This window comes from Carassius auratus, chromosome 7, assembly GCF_003368295.1.
Source record: "Carassius auratus strain Wakin chromosome 7, ASM336829v1, whole genome shotgun sequence".
Classification (NCBI taxonomy): Eukaryota; Metazoa; Chordata; class Actinopteri; order Cypriniformes; family Cyprinidae; genus Carassius; species Carassius auratus.
This window is the reverse complement of record NC_039249.1, coordinates 3,236,561-3,253,807: the sequence shown is the minus strand read 5'-3', so window position 1 is coordinate 3,253,807 and position 17,247 is coordinate 3,236,561. Positions and strand designations below refer to the sequence as shown.

At 36.2% G+C, this 17,247-nt stretch overlaps 1 protein-coding gene across 2 annotated transcripts in view; it reads left to right on the top strand.

Annotated features, from left to right (window-relative positions):
- The window catches only part of LOC113105541 (protein arginine N-methyltransferase 3-like), a 51,220-nt gene extending 34,182 nt beyond the window's left edge, over nucleotides 1-17,038 (top strand). For both annotated transcript variants that reach the window (XM_026266648.1, XM_026266649.1), the window contains 3 exons: nucleotides 7,230-7,280; nucleotides 8,936-9,023; nucleotides 16,656-17,038. In XM_026266648.1, coding sequence (XP_026122433.1) covers nucleotides 7,230-7,280; nucleotides 8,936-9,023; nucleotides 16,656-16,765 — 249 coding nt within the window. In that variant the 3' untranslated portion in view covers nucleotides 16,766-17,038. The remainder of the gene's footprint in view (nucleotides 1-7,229; nucleotides 7,281-8,935; nucleotides 9,024-16,655) is intronic.
- Nucleotides 17,039-17,247: the final 209 nt, after the last annotated feature.

Sequence of the window (17,247 nt, the reverse complement as noted above, 5' to 3'; positions counted from 1 at the left end):
AGTAAATCCATTTCTGCGTGAACTATTCCTTTCAAGACAATATGTTCCTTTTTTCTAGCTATATTGTGTGCTAGTTCACCATTTGTGTCGGGTGTATTTTATGGCGAGAGAGAGCATGTGTGTGTGTTTGTCAATGAAAGAGCGAGACCTGTGAGAGACGGTCAAAAAAAAGCCAACTGAAATTTCAAGTGTAATTTTTCTTTTGTCTCCCAGGTTTTGTCCCAGCATCATTGTTCCTGCTTCTTTGTTATAACTTTTATGGATTAATCAATACTGTATTATTATCTCCCTTCCCCTTTCCGAGTTACTCTGGATTTAATGGACTTTGTAAACATCATCTAATTTCTCTGCTGCTCTCCAGTAATGGAAAAGCACATCCTGATTTCCTCCCCGTTTAAAAACTTCTATTTTTAGATAGGAGGCAGGTACAAGCAATTTGCAGTTTTTTAAATATCCTTGAATGTGTTGAGGAAAATTCCATTTATAGTCAAAGATGGGATTCAGCGCCCTATTTTGCACTGCTTTGTCATGTAATTACGGAGGCACCCCAAAAACGGAGGGAAAATGCTGTCGTCCCCATGATTGAGTGCATGGACTTATTCTCCTGCCGACAGTCCATTCATCACATCAGGCTGCCTAACCTTGCATTAAATGAACAGCGCTACCCTGCGCTCTCGTGCTCGGCTGGCGGAAGACAAATAACGCTCGCTTCTATAGTTGCACTGGTCCTCGGCTCACGTTGTCCACAGGGACGGCAGTCTCTACTTACTCTCTCTCTCAGCATCTCTAATGCTTTCTCTTTCACCTCCCTCCTGTAGAAAAAAGTGTGTCACTCATAATTTGTCAGATTTGTTTTGATAAATTCAGTATGTATACTCAGTTTTGGCCGAAGTAGAAGTAAGTGGGGTAAGCTGTGCCGCCTGTTTACTTTAAGTATAGCATGAACGTTTTTTGAGAGTTTTTTCTTTTTTGGCTCTCTGAAAAATAACATACAGGTTTAGAACATCATGAGGGTGAGTAAATCCATTTCTGTGTGAACTATTCATTTCAGGACAATATATTTGCTAGGAAAATACAGCTAACATTGAGGGTCTAGAGCTTTTATATTAGGTATAAAATGTTCAGGACACGTCTTGTGCCCTGCAGTTAAAGCACATCTGAAGATGTGCGTAATGTTTGCGTCAGTGGTGATTTGCCTTAAGGACACTTCATGTTACATCAAGCTGTGACAAGAACAAGACTGGTAATGATCATACAGTATTTGGGGGGAAGGAAAGAGGGATAATGCTTGTTTCCTTCATATTTGTAAAATTTCAGTGGAGACAAGGCAATGAGTTGAAGTTAGGTATAAGGAGTGTAAGTACTAACAGAAGTTAAGATCTTTTAAATATGTGCTTAACTTATAATTGGAAGTTAATTCCAATTAGAACTTTACAGTGTTACTAAATAATTTAATTTCAAATTAAAGCTGCAGTCGGTAACTTTTGATGCTCTTAGCGGTCAATAAACACAACTGCTTGCGTCTTGCGGAAGAACATCGTAGCTGGAACTACTTCTCTCTGTTTATGTCTATGAAGAATCAAAAAGTTTACTGGTTTACTCCGCCGTGGTACCCCCGAAGCAATCTAAAATAGTCCGAATATAAACACTTATTATAGGTGTACCCTAGTGATTCAGGACAGGCAAACATGGTTTGGAAAATGGATTCATGGTGTACTCGCTTATTATATACATTTTTCTACATTTTGAACACAAACAAAGTTATGGACCGCAGCTCTGATTGGTTGTTTCTTACTGGGAGCGGATGACTTTCTGCAAATGGCAATAGGACCACTGGGAGGAGCCAGAGGAGCTTGAGTTTTTTCACAGATGATCTGTCTCATATTCTACTGTCAGGACATAATGACAGGTTTAACAAATATTAAAAAAATATATTTTTACAAAAGTTACCTACTGCAGCTTTAATTCTCTTTTGATGTACTTTTGAACTTTATATTCAAGAATCTAGCAAAAAAGTATCAGTTTCCACAAAAATATAAGCAGCATATGATTTTAATGTTGATCATAATTTAAATGTTTCTTGAGCACCAAATCAGCATATTAGAATGATTTCTGGAGGATCGTGTGAAGTTGAAGACTGGAGTAATGCTGAAAATTCAGCTTTTCCATTACATTTAAATATATATATATATATATATATAAGTAGAAAACAATTATTTCAAATTGCAATAATATTTCACATTATTATTGATTTTAGTGTACTTTTATTGAATAAATGCAGCTCTGTTGGCCTAAAGAGTCTTTGAAAAACATTTACAAGTCTTTTAAATGAAACTTTAGTCAGTAACAACATCACTGTATCAATATCCATCTGTTATGATTTATTGTGAGCATCATGCATATTATTTCTGTTAAAAAGCACAGTGACATCTTGCAATGCGCTCATCCTGCATTTCTGACGACTTCAGAGACTGACTCGACATTTCCAGTAAATGTTAACAATGGGACATCTTTAGATATCCCAAATAGCTGAGACTCATTGGGTGAAATCAAGTCAGTGGAGTTTCATTATAGATCATCAGTGTAAATGTTCCTTTTATGCAAATTACACTTCCTTTGTACAAGTTACTCTTTGTTAGTTCTTGGCCTCCAGTAGTCATCGTGAAATAGTAGTAATCGTGATCTAGCAAATGCATTTATCTCAAGTGACTTGCCTAATTAAGCTCTGAATCTAATAAAGCTTATTTTTTACTTCCTTATAATTAAAATGCCCCAGGATAATCAAAAAGGGGCTACTGTAAATTCATGATAGTTTATCAGCAGGGAAGTGTAGTTTTAGTACAAACAATTCTGCAATCCTTGCTTTTCTGGTGGCCACATTAAAACTTTTATTGGCGTGATAAAAGCTACTTGTTTTTAACAGAACAGTATGTACAGGAAGGCCTAAAATGTAATTGAGATAAATGTTTAAGAAACAAAGATTTTGGGAGAAAGATACTAAGTTTTGGAAAACTGGTTCGCAAGTTTATCCATGTCCTTGCTATCCCAAGTGACGTGTGATGTATCATGCACACAAATACTCATCTCTCATGATGCATACAGTTGTTTTGCATTGCAATGTGCTCATAAATTATTCTGTTGCATGAATGATTGTGCTTTGCTATGTGAGGGAGACTAATAATTACTAGAATGTGAGGCTATTTTAAAAACACCAGTTCCAGCAGAGTGTCAAACTAGAGGCGGTAGTGTACAAACCCTCTCATCGCATAAGTGTTTAAGCAACACTGTCGATTTTAACAGGCTGGAGGAAGGTCATGCACGTGCCCAAACACCAGTATGGCTCATCCAGTCATAGATTTTACAGTACTTATACTGTGCGGACTATCTGTTTTAGTTAAAATGTTTTTATTATACATTTTTAGATCAGAAAATGTAAATGGAGGGCATATACAGTAGCACCACATCTAGTGGTTTTTCCATTGTTCATGCACAGTTGAATATAACAGGAGGCAAAAATTTTACCACTTATTTGTTCAAATGACCTGAAATAGTATGAAGTTATTTTTAGTTATTTTCAAGACAAAAAGTGTTGTGATCATCTTCTAAGAGAAGCAAGAAAGGCTGTATTTGTTCTGTTTCAACTAATGATAGGCTACCACTTTTCTACAGCATTTCTGCTTCTCTCTATACTCCACTTTATGTAGGTGACTGTGATGTTCCTGCAGTAATGTCCTTCCCCTCTAATTAAACCCTGTGCATTTGTTTCCAGTGTGGCGGAACGTCAAACTCTAAGGGAAAAGCAGAATAACAGGAATGGGAGCTTCATTGGCACTGGTGTGTGTTATGCACAGAATAGGGGAGACGCCGGGTGGAGAAGGAGGAGGGGGGTAGAGAGCTCGAGGTGGTCGAGTGTGACGCCTCGCACGCGTGAATAAACCCCATCAAAAGCGCATTAGCTCCCCTTCCTTCGCAGCTCGCTGCATAATTGTATCTGGCTGCACCACGCTCTGCTCCGACATGATAGCGCTGGAAAGGGCTTGATGATGAATTGCTCCCCGTTGGTGTTAGCGATGATGATAATTATTAATTTTCCCCCGACCTGTTCTCCAGGTAGCCTCGCTGAGTGGCACCGTGCGCCGCCTCCTGGGCCGGGAAACAGCTCGCGCGCATCACTTATCTCCCGACATTCCCCGGGTGTGAAGGCTGAACACTTTGATGAGAATAAAAAGCCTCCGTTTCCATCATTTGTCCCCCTTTTCCCGCGCAGCTCGGGCTTTTGTGTCTGCTCTTTCACTCCGCCCCGGTGCGTTAACGGGGGTGGTTTTATTTTGTTTTATTTCTGGCAGGGAGTTATTTGGCTCTGACCCCCGTGTTTTCAGTGGGCATCCTCTTTTGTCGGGTATTGGATTCTGTTAACATTTCTGGGCAATTTACGCTCACAAAAAGGATGAACCCGTTTAAAGTAAAGCGGTTTGGAGATGCAGAATTTTATTTATTTATTTTATTTTATTTTTTAAGTGACTCTCAGATTTATGGAAAACAAGGAAAAAATGTATGCACCACCTTGCTATTTTATTACAATTACTACTATTAATTATAGAAAATTATCGGAAGACTGTAATTGAAGGTAACACATATTTAAGAAAATCAAAATATAAAGGCCTATTGTTTATATTAAAATGTGACCAAATTAGTAATATAATTGAGTGTAATCATTATAGTAAATGTAAAAATATATATATATAAAACAATTGTATATATATATATATATATATATATAATATATACTTTTTTTTCTTTTTTTTTTACAAATCTATAATTGTTAACTTTTTGCAATTCTGTTTTTTAATATTGTTTTTAATAGTGTCTTAAATAAGCCCATACAAATGAATCACACAGAACAGTTGTTGTTTGTGGATGTGGTGTTAAACCCTTGATTATGCTGCTGTGGCTTTGTCCTCTTAAAGCTATTTTAACAGAAGACGAGGAGGATTAATAGGTGGGTGTTCTGCTCTGGTTTGTAAGGGAGGGAGAGAGACACAGGCATTAAGCCAGAGCTGTATTTCTCCCCACAAGGTCCCTGAGATACTTCAGGCAGAATGGCTCACATTATCACTGCAGTGTCCCCTGGGAGTTCACAGGGTGACTGCGCTCTGTTTTCTCTCTCTCTGTGTGTGTGTGTGTGTGACACACCTCAGCCTTTCATTCAAGGAAATCCTCCTCAATTTACACATTTCATAATTAAATAAATACTGTAGAAATGTAAAGTACTCCTTTCCAGTAAATTGTGGTGTTTTGCTGATTGTAAACAGTTGCATATGAGAAATATTTAACTTGGAAACCATGTGAGTCATCAAAAGAAAAAGTTATGAAATGTTTGTCTCCAATCAATCATATTTACGAGCTGTTGTCATCAGCGATGACAAAGTTCATCTATGGTGTGCCAAATGACTCGCAAATCCACTCTTCCTAACGCATTCAATAAGCAATTAGCCCTGATTTGATAATTATTGCTCCACGTAATGTCTGATAATGTTCATTACAAGCCATAATTACACTGACCTGACTTTATTTCCATCACACCTTCAGTGATGTCTCTTGATCTTAACAGTCATTTCTGATAAAAAGTGATTTGCTTGGATTTAAGAATTGTGTTGAATTTTTATACACTCCTAAGAATAAAGGATCTTTATTGGCATCAGTGGTTCCACGGAGATCCTTTAACATCCATGTAATCTTTCTATTGCACAATAATTTCTATTGTTTTGTTTTTTTTTCAGATTATTCTTCACACTAAAAAAAATGGTTCTATTAAGAACTATTCACTGAAAGGTTCTTTGGGGAACCCAAAATGGTTATTCTATGCAATCACAGCAAATAAAACAATTTGGACCTTTATTTTTAAGAGTGTAATATAGTTATGATTCAAAGACTGATTATCTGTCTACACAATTAAGATCTACCAAAGCACTTGGGACAGAAAGTAAATCTATATTTTACCTTTAAACAAAGCAACTTTAAAATATGGCGTTGTTGCACAAGTCATTTTAAGATATTTTGTAAATTTGTACATTGTGGGCAGATTTCTGAAATTACTATTGTATTTTAAGTCAGTAGCATCTTCAGATCATAACTATTGAATTGGACAAAGTCAATTTATAAGTTAACTTAATTTAGTACCTTTAAAATAATCTATAGTTTCATTAGTCTATACATTTTTAAGGTATTTTGTAAGTTGTGTGCAGCTTTTTATTTTATATTATTAATTTTATTTTTAAACCTTATTTTATGGGCAAGGATGCTTTATAAACTATATTTAATTTCAAAAGAGTCAAAACTAAAAATGCTGCTTCCAGTGTATTAGTTAAAGGAAAAAGCATTTAAATTTAGTGACTGCTACTTTTTCTTCCCTCTCTGAATTTTTCCATTTTCAATGTGCCATTGCCGTGCTTATACATGTCTATTCATGCCCCATTTTTATAAGTCTGTTTGTCATAATTAAGATTCACTTTCATTTTATAATTGGAATTAATTTAATAAAGCAGTTTTAAAATGATGTAAGTTAAGGTATTTTTTTTTTTCAATTAAAGTTGAAAATACTCCAGATTTGGTTAAAGAAAATAGTGGCTCCAGTAAAAAGCTTGCTTAAAATTTAGTCACCTCTGCTTTTTCTTCCCACTCTTTATTTTTAAACATCTTTGAGGTGTCTTTTTTTATTGTTGTCTTGCTTACCTTTCTCTTTATGCCCCGTTTTCTCTTTATCAGTGTTCTCTCTCTCTCTCTCTCTCTCTCTCTCTCTTCTCATTGATTGCGCTCTTTGTGTGAGCGAGCAGACCCTCGTGTTGTCAGCTGCGTCAGGATTAAAAGCTATTAGTTCTGCATCATTGCCACTACAAGTATGCTCCTGAGATTGATAGAGTTGCTCCGCCGTCATTGGGGGCAGGTTGGGACAAAAAAAGGGTAGTTTTCATTTCCATAATATTGGGTATACACACTGTGTGTATTAACACAGAGAACAAACAAAAAGGATTATTATTAATCACTAGGCTTTATTAAATAAAAGGATTATCTTTGTAGATGGAGCGTTTCCACATCACTGTGCTTTTTTAAATTACTTGTCAACATGTCTGTTTTTACACTGGTTTGCTAATTGCTTCCTTTTGGCCTGAACACATGTGAGCGTTTACGAAAATGTCATGTTCTAACCTCTCTCTCCTATTTCATTCCAGGCCATCGTGGGCTATTTTGACATTTTCTTCGACAAGAGCTGTGGAAACAAGGTAAGCAATAGTGCTGTGCTGTGCTGTGCTGTTTAACAGCGAGCAATTGCGGTCACGCCTTGACGTCTTTTAGGCCCGAGGCAATCGCAATGCAATCGCTAGCCTTTCATACCTAAATGCTGAAATAAGCATTTGCCTTCCTCCAGTGGCCAACTGGAACAGGCAAGGAAATAAGCTAAACCCATCAGGCACTGGGAGGGCGATCGTGCACTGGGTTCTGATAATAGGAGCTTAAGCAGGAGGATATGGAAGGATCTTATGTCTTTTGTCCTGTTTTTGATGTTTGAGAATATTGTTTAAACTGCATCATCTGAGTTTGTGTTAATGATCTGGTGGATAACCACAGCATTTGGTTTGTTTTTTAAATTGTATTTAACATTGTATTTTGGCCCATTTTCTGTCTTCACACTTCTCTGTAGTTTGCCTTAATTTAGTCTCTATTGTCTCCTTGTAATGAATTTGTAATTAAAAAAATGTGCACTACATTTTTTTCATTGAACTTTACACTGTCACGTATTGACCTGGATGTATGGAAGCTTATTTCCGTTATTCCGATATTACATTTTAGAAAAAGTTTTTATCACACTTGTGAATTTATATCTTATGATTCTGATATCCCACAATTTGCCTGTTTTATCTCACAATCGCAAGTTACTTTACTTTACTTTATACTTTATTGTCAGACTGTGTCTGAAATTTTTCTTGCATAACAGTATTTATGTTTACAACAACATTTAACATACAATCTACATTGACATTCACTCCAGCAGTCAATTATACATTTCATACAACATTTATACATCTGCAACACCGTCCCAATGCTCTTGATCTCTGATTAGGTGTTTTTGTGCACCAGGCAATCCTTGCACTGAACAAAAACACCTAATCAGAGATCAAGAGCATTGGGACGGTGTTGCAGATGTATAAATGTTGTATGAAATGTATAATTGACTGCTGGAGTGAATGTCAATGTAGATTGTATGTTATAAAGTTATAAAGTCATACTCGCGAATTAACTGCATTCAGACATTTTTCTCAGAACTCTTACTTTACATCTTGCAAATCTGTTGTTTTTATTTATAAATACATTTTTATTTTGACTTTAATTTCACAATTACGACTCTTTTCTCAGTTGCGAGTTTAAACTTCACTTCACAGACTTCCGAGTTTGCATCTCGTAATTTTGATCTTTTTCATAGAACTAAATGCCTCGTCATTCAGTTTTATTCATCTCTGCCACAGAATAAAAAATAAATAAATGAATAAAAAGTTAACTGGGACTATCTGACATCTGCATTTCAAAAATAAGCTTCAGTAGATTATAAATCACACAAAATCAGGTGTTTTTAATTAGTCGTGCCTTTAAGGCAGGTATGTTTATCACCCATAGCTGATTTATTTTGCAACCAAAAGTGTCAGATTATCAGGGGGTTACTGGGATGCAGAAATGAAAAAAAAAAGTTTTATATTATTTGTTAATATTTATTTAAATGAATTTTGACAACAAAACTAAGTATTTCAACATATTCACTTTCAGAATCAATCACTTTTCTCTCTTATCAGTCAATTTTCAATGTAAGCAAAGCATGGCAAAATCATTTTCCTGTTTATTTCAACATAAACAGGTTTTTAATACGACTGTGTTTTAATTTTAGGTCATGTTCTCCACTGCTCCAGACTGCACTAAGACGCACTGGAAACAGACGGTGTTCTTACTAGAAAGCCCTATTCCTGTCAAAACCGGTTTGTACCCTGTTCACACATGCTTCCTATTTGTTTGAACTGTCTTCACACCAGTGTTTGCTTGTACTAGTGTCTGTCTTTTAACTGTGATGAGATCTGGCAAGTACATATGCAGCCATCACCTTTCTTTAAAACACAAAAAAGATGTGTGTCCCAGGGAGGTGTATCTTATCTTTCTTTACTCTGACAGTTGATTCTTAGACGGTGACACAGGTTATCTGTCAGTCATTGAGAGATAGACACATGATTGAGCAGTTCTAGAGCCCGTCCACATAAACAATGCAGTTTGTTCTTTCTGTTGATAAATATATATGATGATAAAGTATGTGGTGTCTTCAGAATCATTCCAACAGGGTGTCAAGATGACACAACACATCAGGTTTGTAGATAATGTATTTAGGGGCATTGTTTTTGTGAGCCTGGTATGACTGGTTGATGTTGTGTGTGATCTGATTACATGGTATTTTCACATAGAACCAATAATCCTTTGACTTTTTGTGATCCCAAAGGATTCTAACTACTTAACACATTTTTAAATATATGCTTACAAAGCATTTAACAACATAACTTATTTATAACTTTTACGTATATAAAGTGGGTACAGAAAATATTCAGACCCCCTTAAATTCTTCACTCTTTATGTTCCAGCCATTTGCTAAAATCATTTAAGTTCTTTTTTTTTTCTTCATTAATGTACACACAGCACTCCATATTGACAGAAAAACACATAATTTTTTTTACAGTTTTGCACATTTATTAAAAAGTAAGTATTCAGACCCTTTTCTCAGTATTTAGTAGAAGCACCCTTTTGATCTAATACAGCCATGAGTCTTTTTGGGAAAGATGCAACAAGTTTTTCACACCTGGATTTGGGGATCCTCTGTCATTCCTCCTTGCAGATCCTCTCCGATTCTGTCAGATTGGATGGTAAACGTTGGTGGACAGCCGTTTTCAGGTCTCTCCAGAGATGCTCAACTGGGTTTAAGTCAGGGCTCAGGCTGGGCCATTCAAGAACGGTCTGGGAGTTGTAATGAAGCCAATTCTTCATTATTTTAGCTGTGTGCTTGGGGTCATTGTCTTGTTGGAAGTTGAACCTTCGGCCCAGTCTGAGGTCTTGGGCACTCTCGAGAAGGTTTTCATCCAGGATATCCCTGTACTTGGCCGCATTCATCTTTCCCTCGATTGCAACCAGTCGTCCTGTCCCTGCAGCTGAAAAACACCCCCACAGCATGATGCTGCCACCTCCATGCTTCACTGGTGGGACTGTATTTTTACAGGTGATGAGCAGTGCCTGGTTTTCTCTACACACAGCGCTTAGTATTAAGGCAAAAGTTCTATCTTGGTCTCATCAGACCAGAGAATCCTTCAGGTGTTTTTGAGCAAACTTCATGGGGGCTTTTTTCTTTTCTTTTTAAACTTAATTTGGCACCTTGAAGAATACCTTCGTCACGGTTCATTTTTATTGATTAAAAAAAAATAGGAATCTTTTCAAATAAAGTGTGTGTAAAAAAACTGTAAAAAAGTCTTATATTGGTTATATTTTGTAATATACAGTATTCGTAAATGTATATAATACACATAAGACTGAAAAGGCTTTTAGTTATGCTACTTATTAATAATAACATTAATGTAATTGTAATTTTACTACAGTTATATTAACTGACAAATAATACAAATAGTGCTTTTTGCACATATAAAATGATTTGGTTCCTGTAAAGAGGATTCAAGTCTAAAAAATACCATAAAAAACATAATTGATATCAGCCAGAAACTGATTCATTTATATGTACATTTCTTTGTCATTTTATTTTAATATTTATTTTAATTTATATTATTTGGTTTTAACTTGCTTTTGCAAAAATACTCTCATATCAGCCCTCTGTTGTTTAAAAGAAGCAAACAATGGGAAGAAAACTATATAGATGATGAGAGGAAAGTGAATCAGAATCTGAAAGTCTTTATGTATAAGTGTTTATGTATAAGAGCAACACAGACCATCTACACTTATATCAAGGCTCAGTATGTCCGTAGATGGCGAGACAGCATCCCGGCCGTGCTAACAGATGAAGTGTGTCTTATCATAATGGGAATCGGAGAAATGTCATCTGATGCACAGATGGATGAAGGTGCTTTAGCCAGTTTCTCTGATACAGCACACTATTATAAATGACTGTGGCCTAACTGTAGCTGTCCACGGGCATTACCACGGACAGTTCCTGCAGGAGCCGTTCAATGATAACTTGAAGGTCTGCTAACACTACTCCTGTATTGCTGACACCAGTGTCCGATTATAATCAGAAGGAACAGTTGTGTGATTATATTCTATGGCATATTTGAATATTTGTTGCAGGAGCTCCAAAAAATGGCAAATCTATAGTTTTATAGTGACTAACCTAGATTAAGTTATTTATAGTTCATATTTCCTCACATGCACACTCACCAAGAGTAGCTCTGCGATTGGCCTATTTCCTCTTGATTGACACCATATGGGTTTAGAGTTTCGGTTTTCTGTTTGCTTTGCTCTGTAATGTGTGTAATAAAAAGATAAGAGAAAAGCTGGTATAAGAGAAACATGTTTGGGGTAAACAACTGTTTTTGGGCAAGTACCATGATCATAGTATAGTAGAATTTGGAGTACCATGTATAGATAAGTTTAATATCCTATAAGCATGACAATTTTGTCATCATTCAGTACCATGGTACTTTACTGTTCTGATGTTTGGGGGTCAGTTTTTTTATTTTTATTAATACTTTTATTCAGCAAATACATTAGGTTGATAGAAAGTATGCATCAAAGAATACAGAAAGAAATGATATTGGCTTCCACAAAATAAATAAATAAATAAATGTGTGTGTGTGTGTGTGTAAGCAGCACAACTGTTTTAAACATTTCTAATAAGAAATATTTCTTAAGCATCAAATCAGTGATACAAAATTCACATGCTGAAAATTCAGCTTTGCAATAGCAGAAAAAAAAGATATGCGTCTGTGAGTGAAGATAGACAAGTTGTTGTAAATTGTAATTATGTTTCATAATATTACTGTTGTTAATTTTATTTTCATCAAATAAATACAGCCTTGGAGAGTAAGACTAAATGATTAAGGAATTGTTCACAGATGATGCACATCTTTTTTACTTAATTTGGCACCTTGAAAAAGAACTTTGTCATGGTTCATTTTTATTGATTAAAATGAAAAGATAAGAACCACACTCTCATGTAATGAATCTCATTAAAATAGGAATCTTTTCAAATAATATTAGGAATTACATTTGACATTCTTCTCACTTTAATTATAAATACGTGATTCATAACGTGTGAATTTATATTGGATTTCTTTTCCAAACAGTAACAGTTGTGTGCTTTGTGTTGTATATCACCAGGCTGTCATTTGTATAGAATAAATGATCGTAAGAAGAAAAATGCATTCCTGTCAGCTCACGCTCAGGTTGCGTGGATTCTTCTCCTGTTTGTGTTTTAGTAATTACTTTTCAGCTGTGTGATGAGAGGGGAGGTAGACTATTCAACGGAAATACAAAACGCCCTCAGAAACGCAATTAAAGCAGCCGTCATTTGTCATGATTTAGTTGGGTTTGCCGATCATTAAAAGGAAAAGATGAGAACATTTCCTTGAAAATCTTCGTTTGTCATGCATAACCAACCTTTAAAGTCGAATAAAAGAGGTCACCCTGTGTTAAGTGGTCTTGGGACATTTTGAGGGTAGATGTCATGTCTTCTCTCCAAATAAGTTTTCAAAAGCCTATATATTGGTAATAGACTTGAAGAACAAGGCAGCTTATTGGAATCAACCATGCAATGCTTGGTGTAGTACTTTTAAATAGTTAAAGCTCACAGGAAATGCAGTCGGTCTGCAGTGTGAAAAGGTCCTTGAGGTGTCAGACCAAGGTTCCTTTAGGAGGAGGTGCGATTATTTGATAGACGGGGCACTGTGGTTAGCTGGTGATTCCGAAGGCCTGTTTTATGCATCTCCTTTACAGGGGCCGCAGATTTATGAGGTTATGCGCTGCAGAGCGAGAGGTGTTGTGTAATGCAGCTTTTGTATCTTGTGCTGCAGTGTTGACTTCCCCCCCCCTGAAAACTGCTTTAATGATTGAACATTACATGTTGCAAAAGTAATCTCTTACAAAGGGTTAAATAGTTCTCCCAAAAAATTAGAATTCTGTCATCATTTAACTTCATATGTTTCAAATCTCTCTCTTTTTTTTCTCTTTAAAATCCAATGTGGTTTTTGATCCCACTGAATTTCACGATATGGACAAAACAGTTTGTGTTGTGCAGAAGAAATGTATCATTACATCACTTGCTCACCAATTTGCTCTGCAGTGAATGGGTGCCCTCAGAATGAGTCCAATCAGAGTCCAAACAGCTGATAAAACCATCACAGTAATCCACAAACAATCCACATGAATCCAGTTCATCAATTAAAGGGGTCATAGGATTTCAATTTAAATTTTTCCTTTCTCTTTGGAGAGTTACAATTTCTTGGTGAATCAGCTACTGTAAGTATGTTTTGTTATTAGTTTAAGTATTTGCAATTGAATGTTCAAATGCAGAGTTTTGTGTGTGTGTGCGCATGTGTGTGTGTGTGTGTGTGTGAGAGAGAGAGAGAGAGAGACACAGGGTCACTCAGTGGAGTCAGCTGTCTTAACCATCCGTGGCTTGTGTACTACAAACACATACGAGCTTCATCACTGTGTCTGTCACACCACTCTGTTCCCCTTTTGGGCTTGAAATTGACATTATTATTTAACATCTTTACATTTATTTAGAAAGATGAAGCTCGCGATTATGGAAAGGGGCGTTGCATTTCCGACGAGTGCTTGCAGTGTTCGGCCAATCACAATGCACTGGGTCAGTTGGCCAATCAGAGCAGAATGTGCTTGCCAGAATGGGGGGACTTTGTAGAAAACAACGTGTTTGAGAGAGGTGGGCCATAGAGGACCTACAATAATGTACAGTATTGGAAAAACAATGTGTTTTTTTTTAAACATTAAAGCATGTCAACATATTCTTTAACACCAAATACACAAAATAATGACCCCTTTATGACCCCTTTAATATCAAAAGTTGGACATTTGTAATAAACAAATTCATCAAGATTTTTTTCATTTTTAACTGTCACTTAAATAATAATCCATTGTAGTTTATTATCCATAATAACACTTGTCTGTCCCCTGTCATCTTTTCACATCTACTGACATATTTGTTTTGAACTGTTCTTTCTTCTAAACTGTGCTTGATTTATGAATATTTATCTTCTGATTCAGAAAGGATTATTTTTTTCACTGGAGAAAGCAGTATTATGGATGGAAGACTAGTAACAGTTTAAGCTAGAAATGTTATTACAAACGTGTCGCTTTTTGCTACACAAGATATTAATTCATGGACTGGAGTGATGTGGATTATTGTGATGTATTTATCAGCTGTTTGGGCTCTCATTCTGATGGCACCCATTCACTGCAGAATAAATTTTTCCAAATCTGTTCAAAAGCAGAAACAAGCTCATCTTGGATGGCCTGAGGGTGAGTAAATGTTCGGCAAAGTTAACTTTTTTTTGGTTGAACTATTCCTTTAAATAAATATTTGCAGAGACTATGATGCTTGTTCTGTACATTTACACACCAGCTTGTTTGATTAGCAGTCACATTATCGAGGAATACATCAAGATGTTTTACGTTGTCTCGTTCGTTTCTCGTTTCAGCCTCCGTCACCCTTGGTTGCATTGGCATGTTTAATGCAAATGGTACGCTGATGTATGACGGTTCTAGAAGCAGCCTTGTCTCCTTCATTTAATTAATGTGCACCAACAGCTCCTTTCTAATAGATCACAAATATGTTGCTCGCCTCTGTGGTCTCAGAAAAAACCCTTCCAGTAACTACATCCCAAACTGCTTTACTCTAAGATTTAACCAGGAAGTCTAGGGTCAAGTAATTTCACTCTCTGTCTCGGTTCTCTCTACAGACCTCTGTGTATCAAAGCCCATTGGCAGTAAGTGGGCAAGTGTTTGTTATGAAGTGCAGACACACACCAGTGTGATGCACACAGACATTTTCTGCAGGGCGCTTAAGTTTAATAGATCTTTCTATCATTTGTGCTCACACTGGTCAAGAGAAAACCCACTGTGCGTGCTTTTTACTTTTGGTAGGCAATATGAGATCTGTCAAGTTGTCACTGTACAGCTGATTTTAATTAAAGGAGTTCTTGCTAGATGAATAAAAAAAAAAAAAGGCTTCAGCTTTTTTTGTTTGTGCTTTTTTGCTATTGAACAAACATTTTGATGATTCTATTCCTGACACATTAGTGCATGACTTGTATGGCAAGTAGTTTTTCATAGGCCTGTTCACATCAAGAATGATAATAACTACATTAGCATTCAAATAAATGCTTATTCACAAAAATAATTTTCTATGTATTAGAATTATGTAAGGTTGGGAATTGTACGAAATTTTACAGTTCTGATTCTGCCTAATGATTCCGAATCCATTATTAAACCATTCCATTTCCATAAAAAATTTTAAGGAACTTCTGAGAATTAAATCCGTGTCTTCTGTGTTCTGGTAAAGCTCCCAGTGCTTTGTTAACGTAATGCACCAGAAACATTTTTTGAGCCGAAAGTTTGCACAGTTCTGGTGTTTTTCAAAAAACAGAAGTGGTTCTGTTTAGGAACCACTGATCTATATACATATTTATATTATAGGTCAGTGATAAGAACCTTTCCTGGTCCTTAACCTTGTAAGTGCATCCTGAATCTTCCATATATTCCTCTGTTGCGTTATCGTTATAGTTGTGGTATAGACTTCCCTATTGTCAAAGACATACATACAATTATTATTTAAACTTTATAGTATTTGTCCTTCGTGTGAACAGGCCTCAGTGGTCTTGTACTTGCATCCAAAAATAATTATATTGGGTTAAGGAAAAGTGAATTGTGAAAATAATTTATTTTTTATGTTCTTTTAAGGGGATCATTTGATAGTAAAAGGTACAAGAAAACCAATGTGATAGTTGCAGCGCACTGTGACGGTCACATCTGGCTTCTCCCCATCTCCTCATGTCAAAATGCTGCAGTCAGCATATTTTAATCTCATGTAACCTGCAGCAAAGAAAGAAATGATGGGGAGCGGAGGGCTTGTTTGCCAAATGGGTAAACATTCATTTACGTCTGGCAGTGAAACGTGAAGTTAATCAAAGTGATTATCTGGTGTAATCATCGTCATTGTCTTCAGGCCTTTCTTATAAACTGTGCAGCCTGTATTCCTACTGTAGTTGTACTGTAGAGAAGCAGCAGCTTTCTCTGCCATCTGGAGCCAAGCTGCATGTCATCCTCCCCTGATTCACTGTCAGCTTTCTCTTCTCAGCTAGTTTCAGTTTTGTTCAATGAGAGACAGTAGATATTCCCACTTTTGGTATTACACAGCTCCGAGTTTTGACAGAAAAGTGTCATTTGTGGCTGAGCTATATGGTAATAAAAAGTGAATATTTACTCTTGCATGTAAACACATGCCAGGAAAGCTTAAATATCTTACATTTCTAGCTGGTGTGAAGGCATGTCACCATGGAGATTGATCTGTGTTAAATCCTGTTTTCCACTCTCTGTTTTTCCTTGTGCAGGAGAGGAACTTCCAGGTCAAATCACAGTGCATAAGAACAGAAAGGACCCCAGAGCACTGCTCATCACACTTGACATTGCTGGCCGGAAGCAAACCTACAGCCTTCAGTAAAAAATTGTATTAGGGGGAAAAAACATTTTGAGAAATGTAGTGTTTAATAACTCAAACATTCTATTAAAAGTTTTTCTATCAAATATCAGTCGTTCATGAGTTGTATATAAAGTGAAAGTTGTTCTTTCTGTGACAAACAACAGGACCATACACCGAGTCAATATTTGGGCAACTAATGAAAGTCAGTCTTTGTTTTAAATCTCTTAATATCCCATAATATATGGGATATTTGGGCCTTAATGACTCTTCATGTAAAGCAGTGGAAGAAATCTAATGTCCTACTTGAGTGAATAAAGTAAAAGCTTCCATGAAATCTCGTACTTGGTACTCGTTTTCTATGTTATCATGTGCATACTTAGGTCTTAGCAATGCCAAAACATCGAAGACTTAATTATGACTATATTGCATAAGATTGTTTGCCTTTACACACTCCTTTGCATTGACAGCTGTCATAAAGAAATATAACCTGAATGCCACAATTG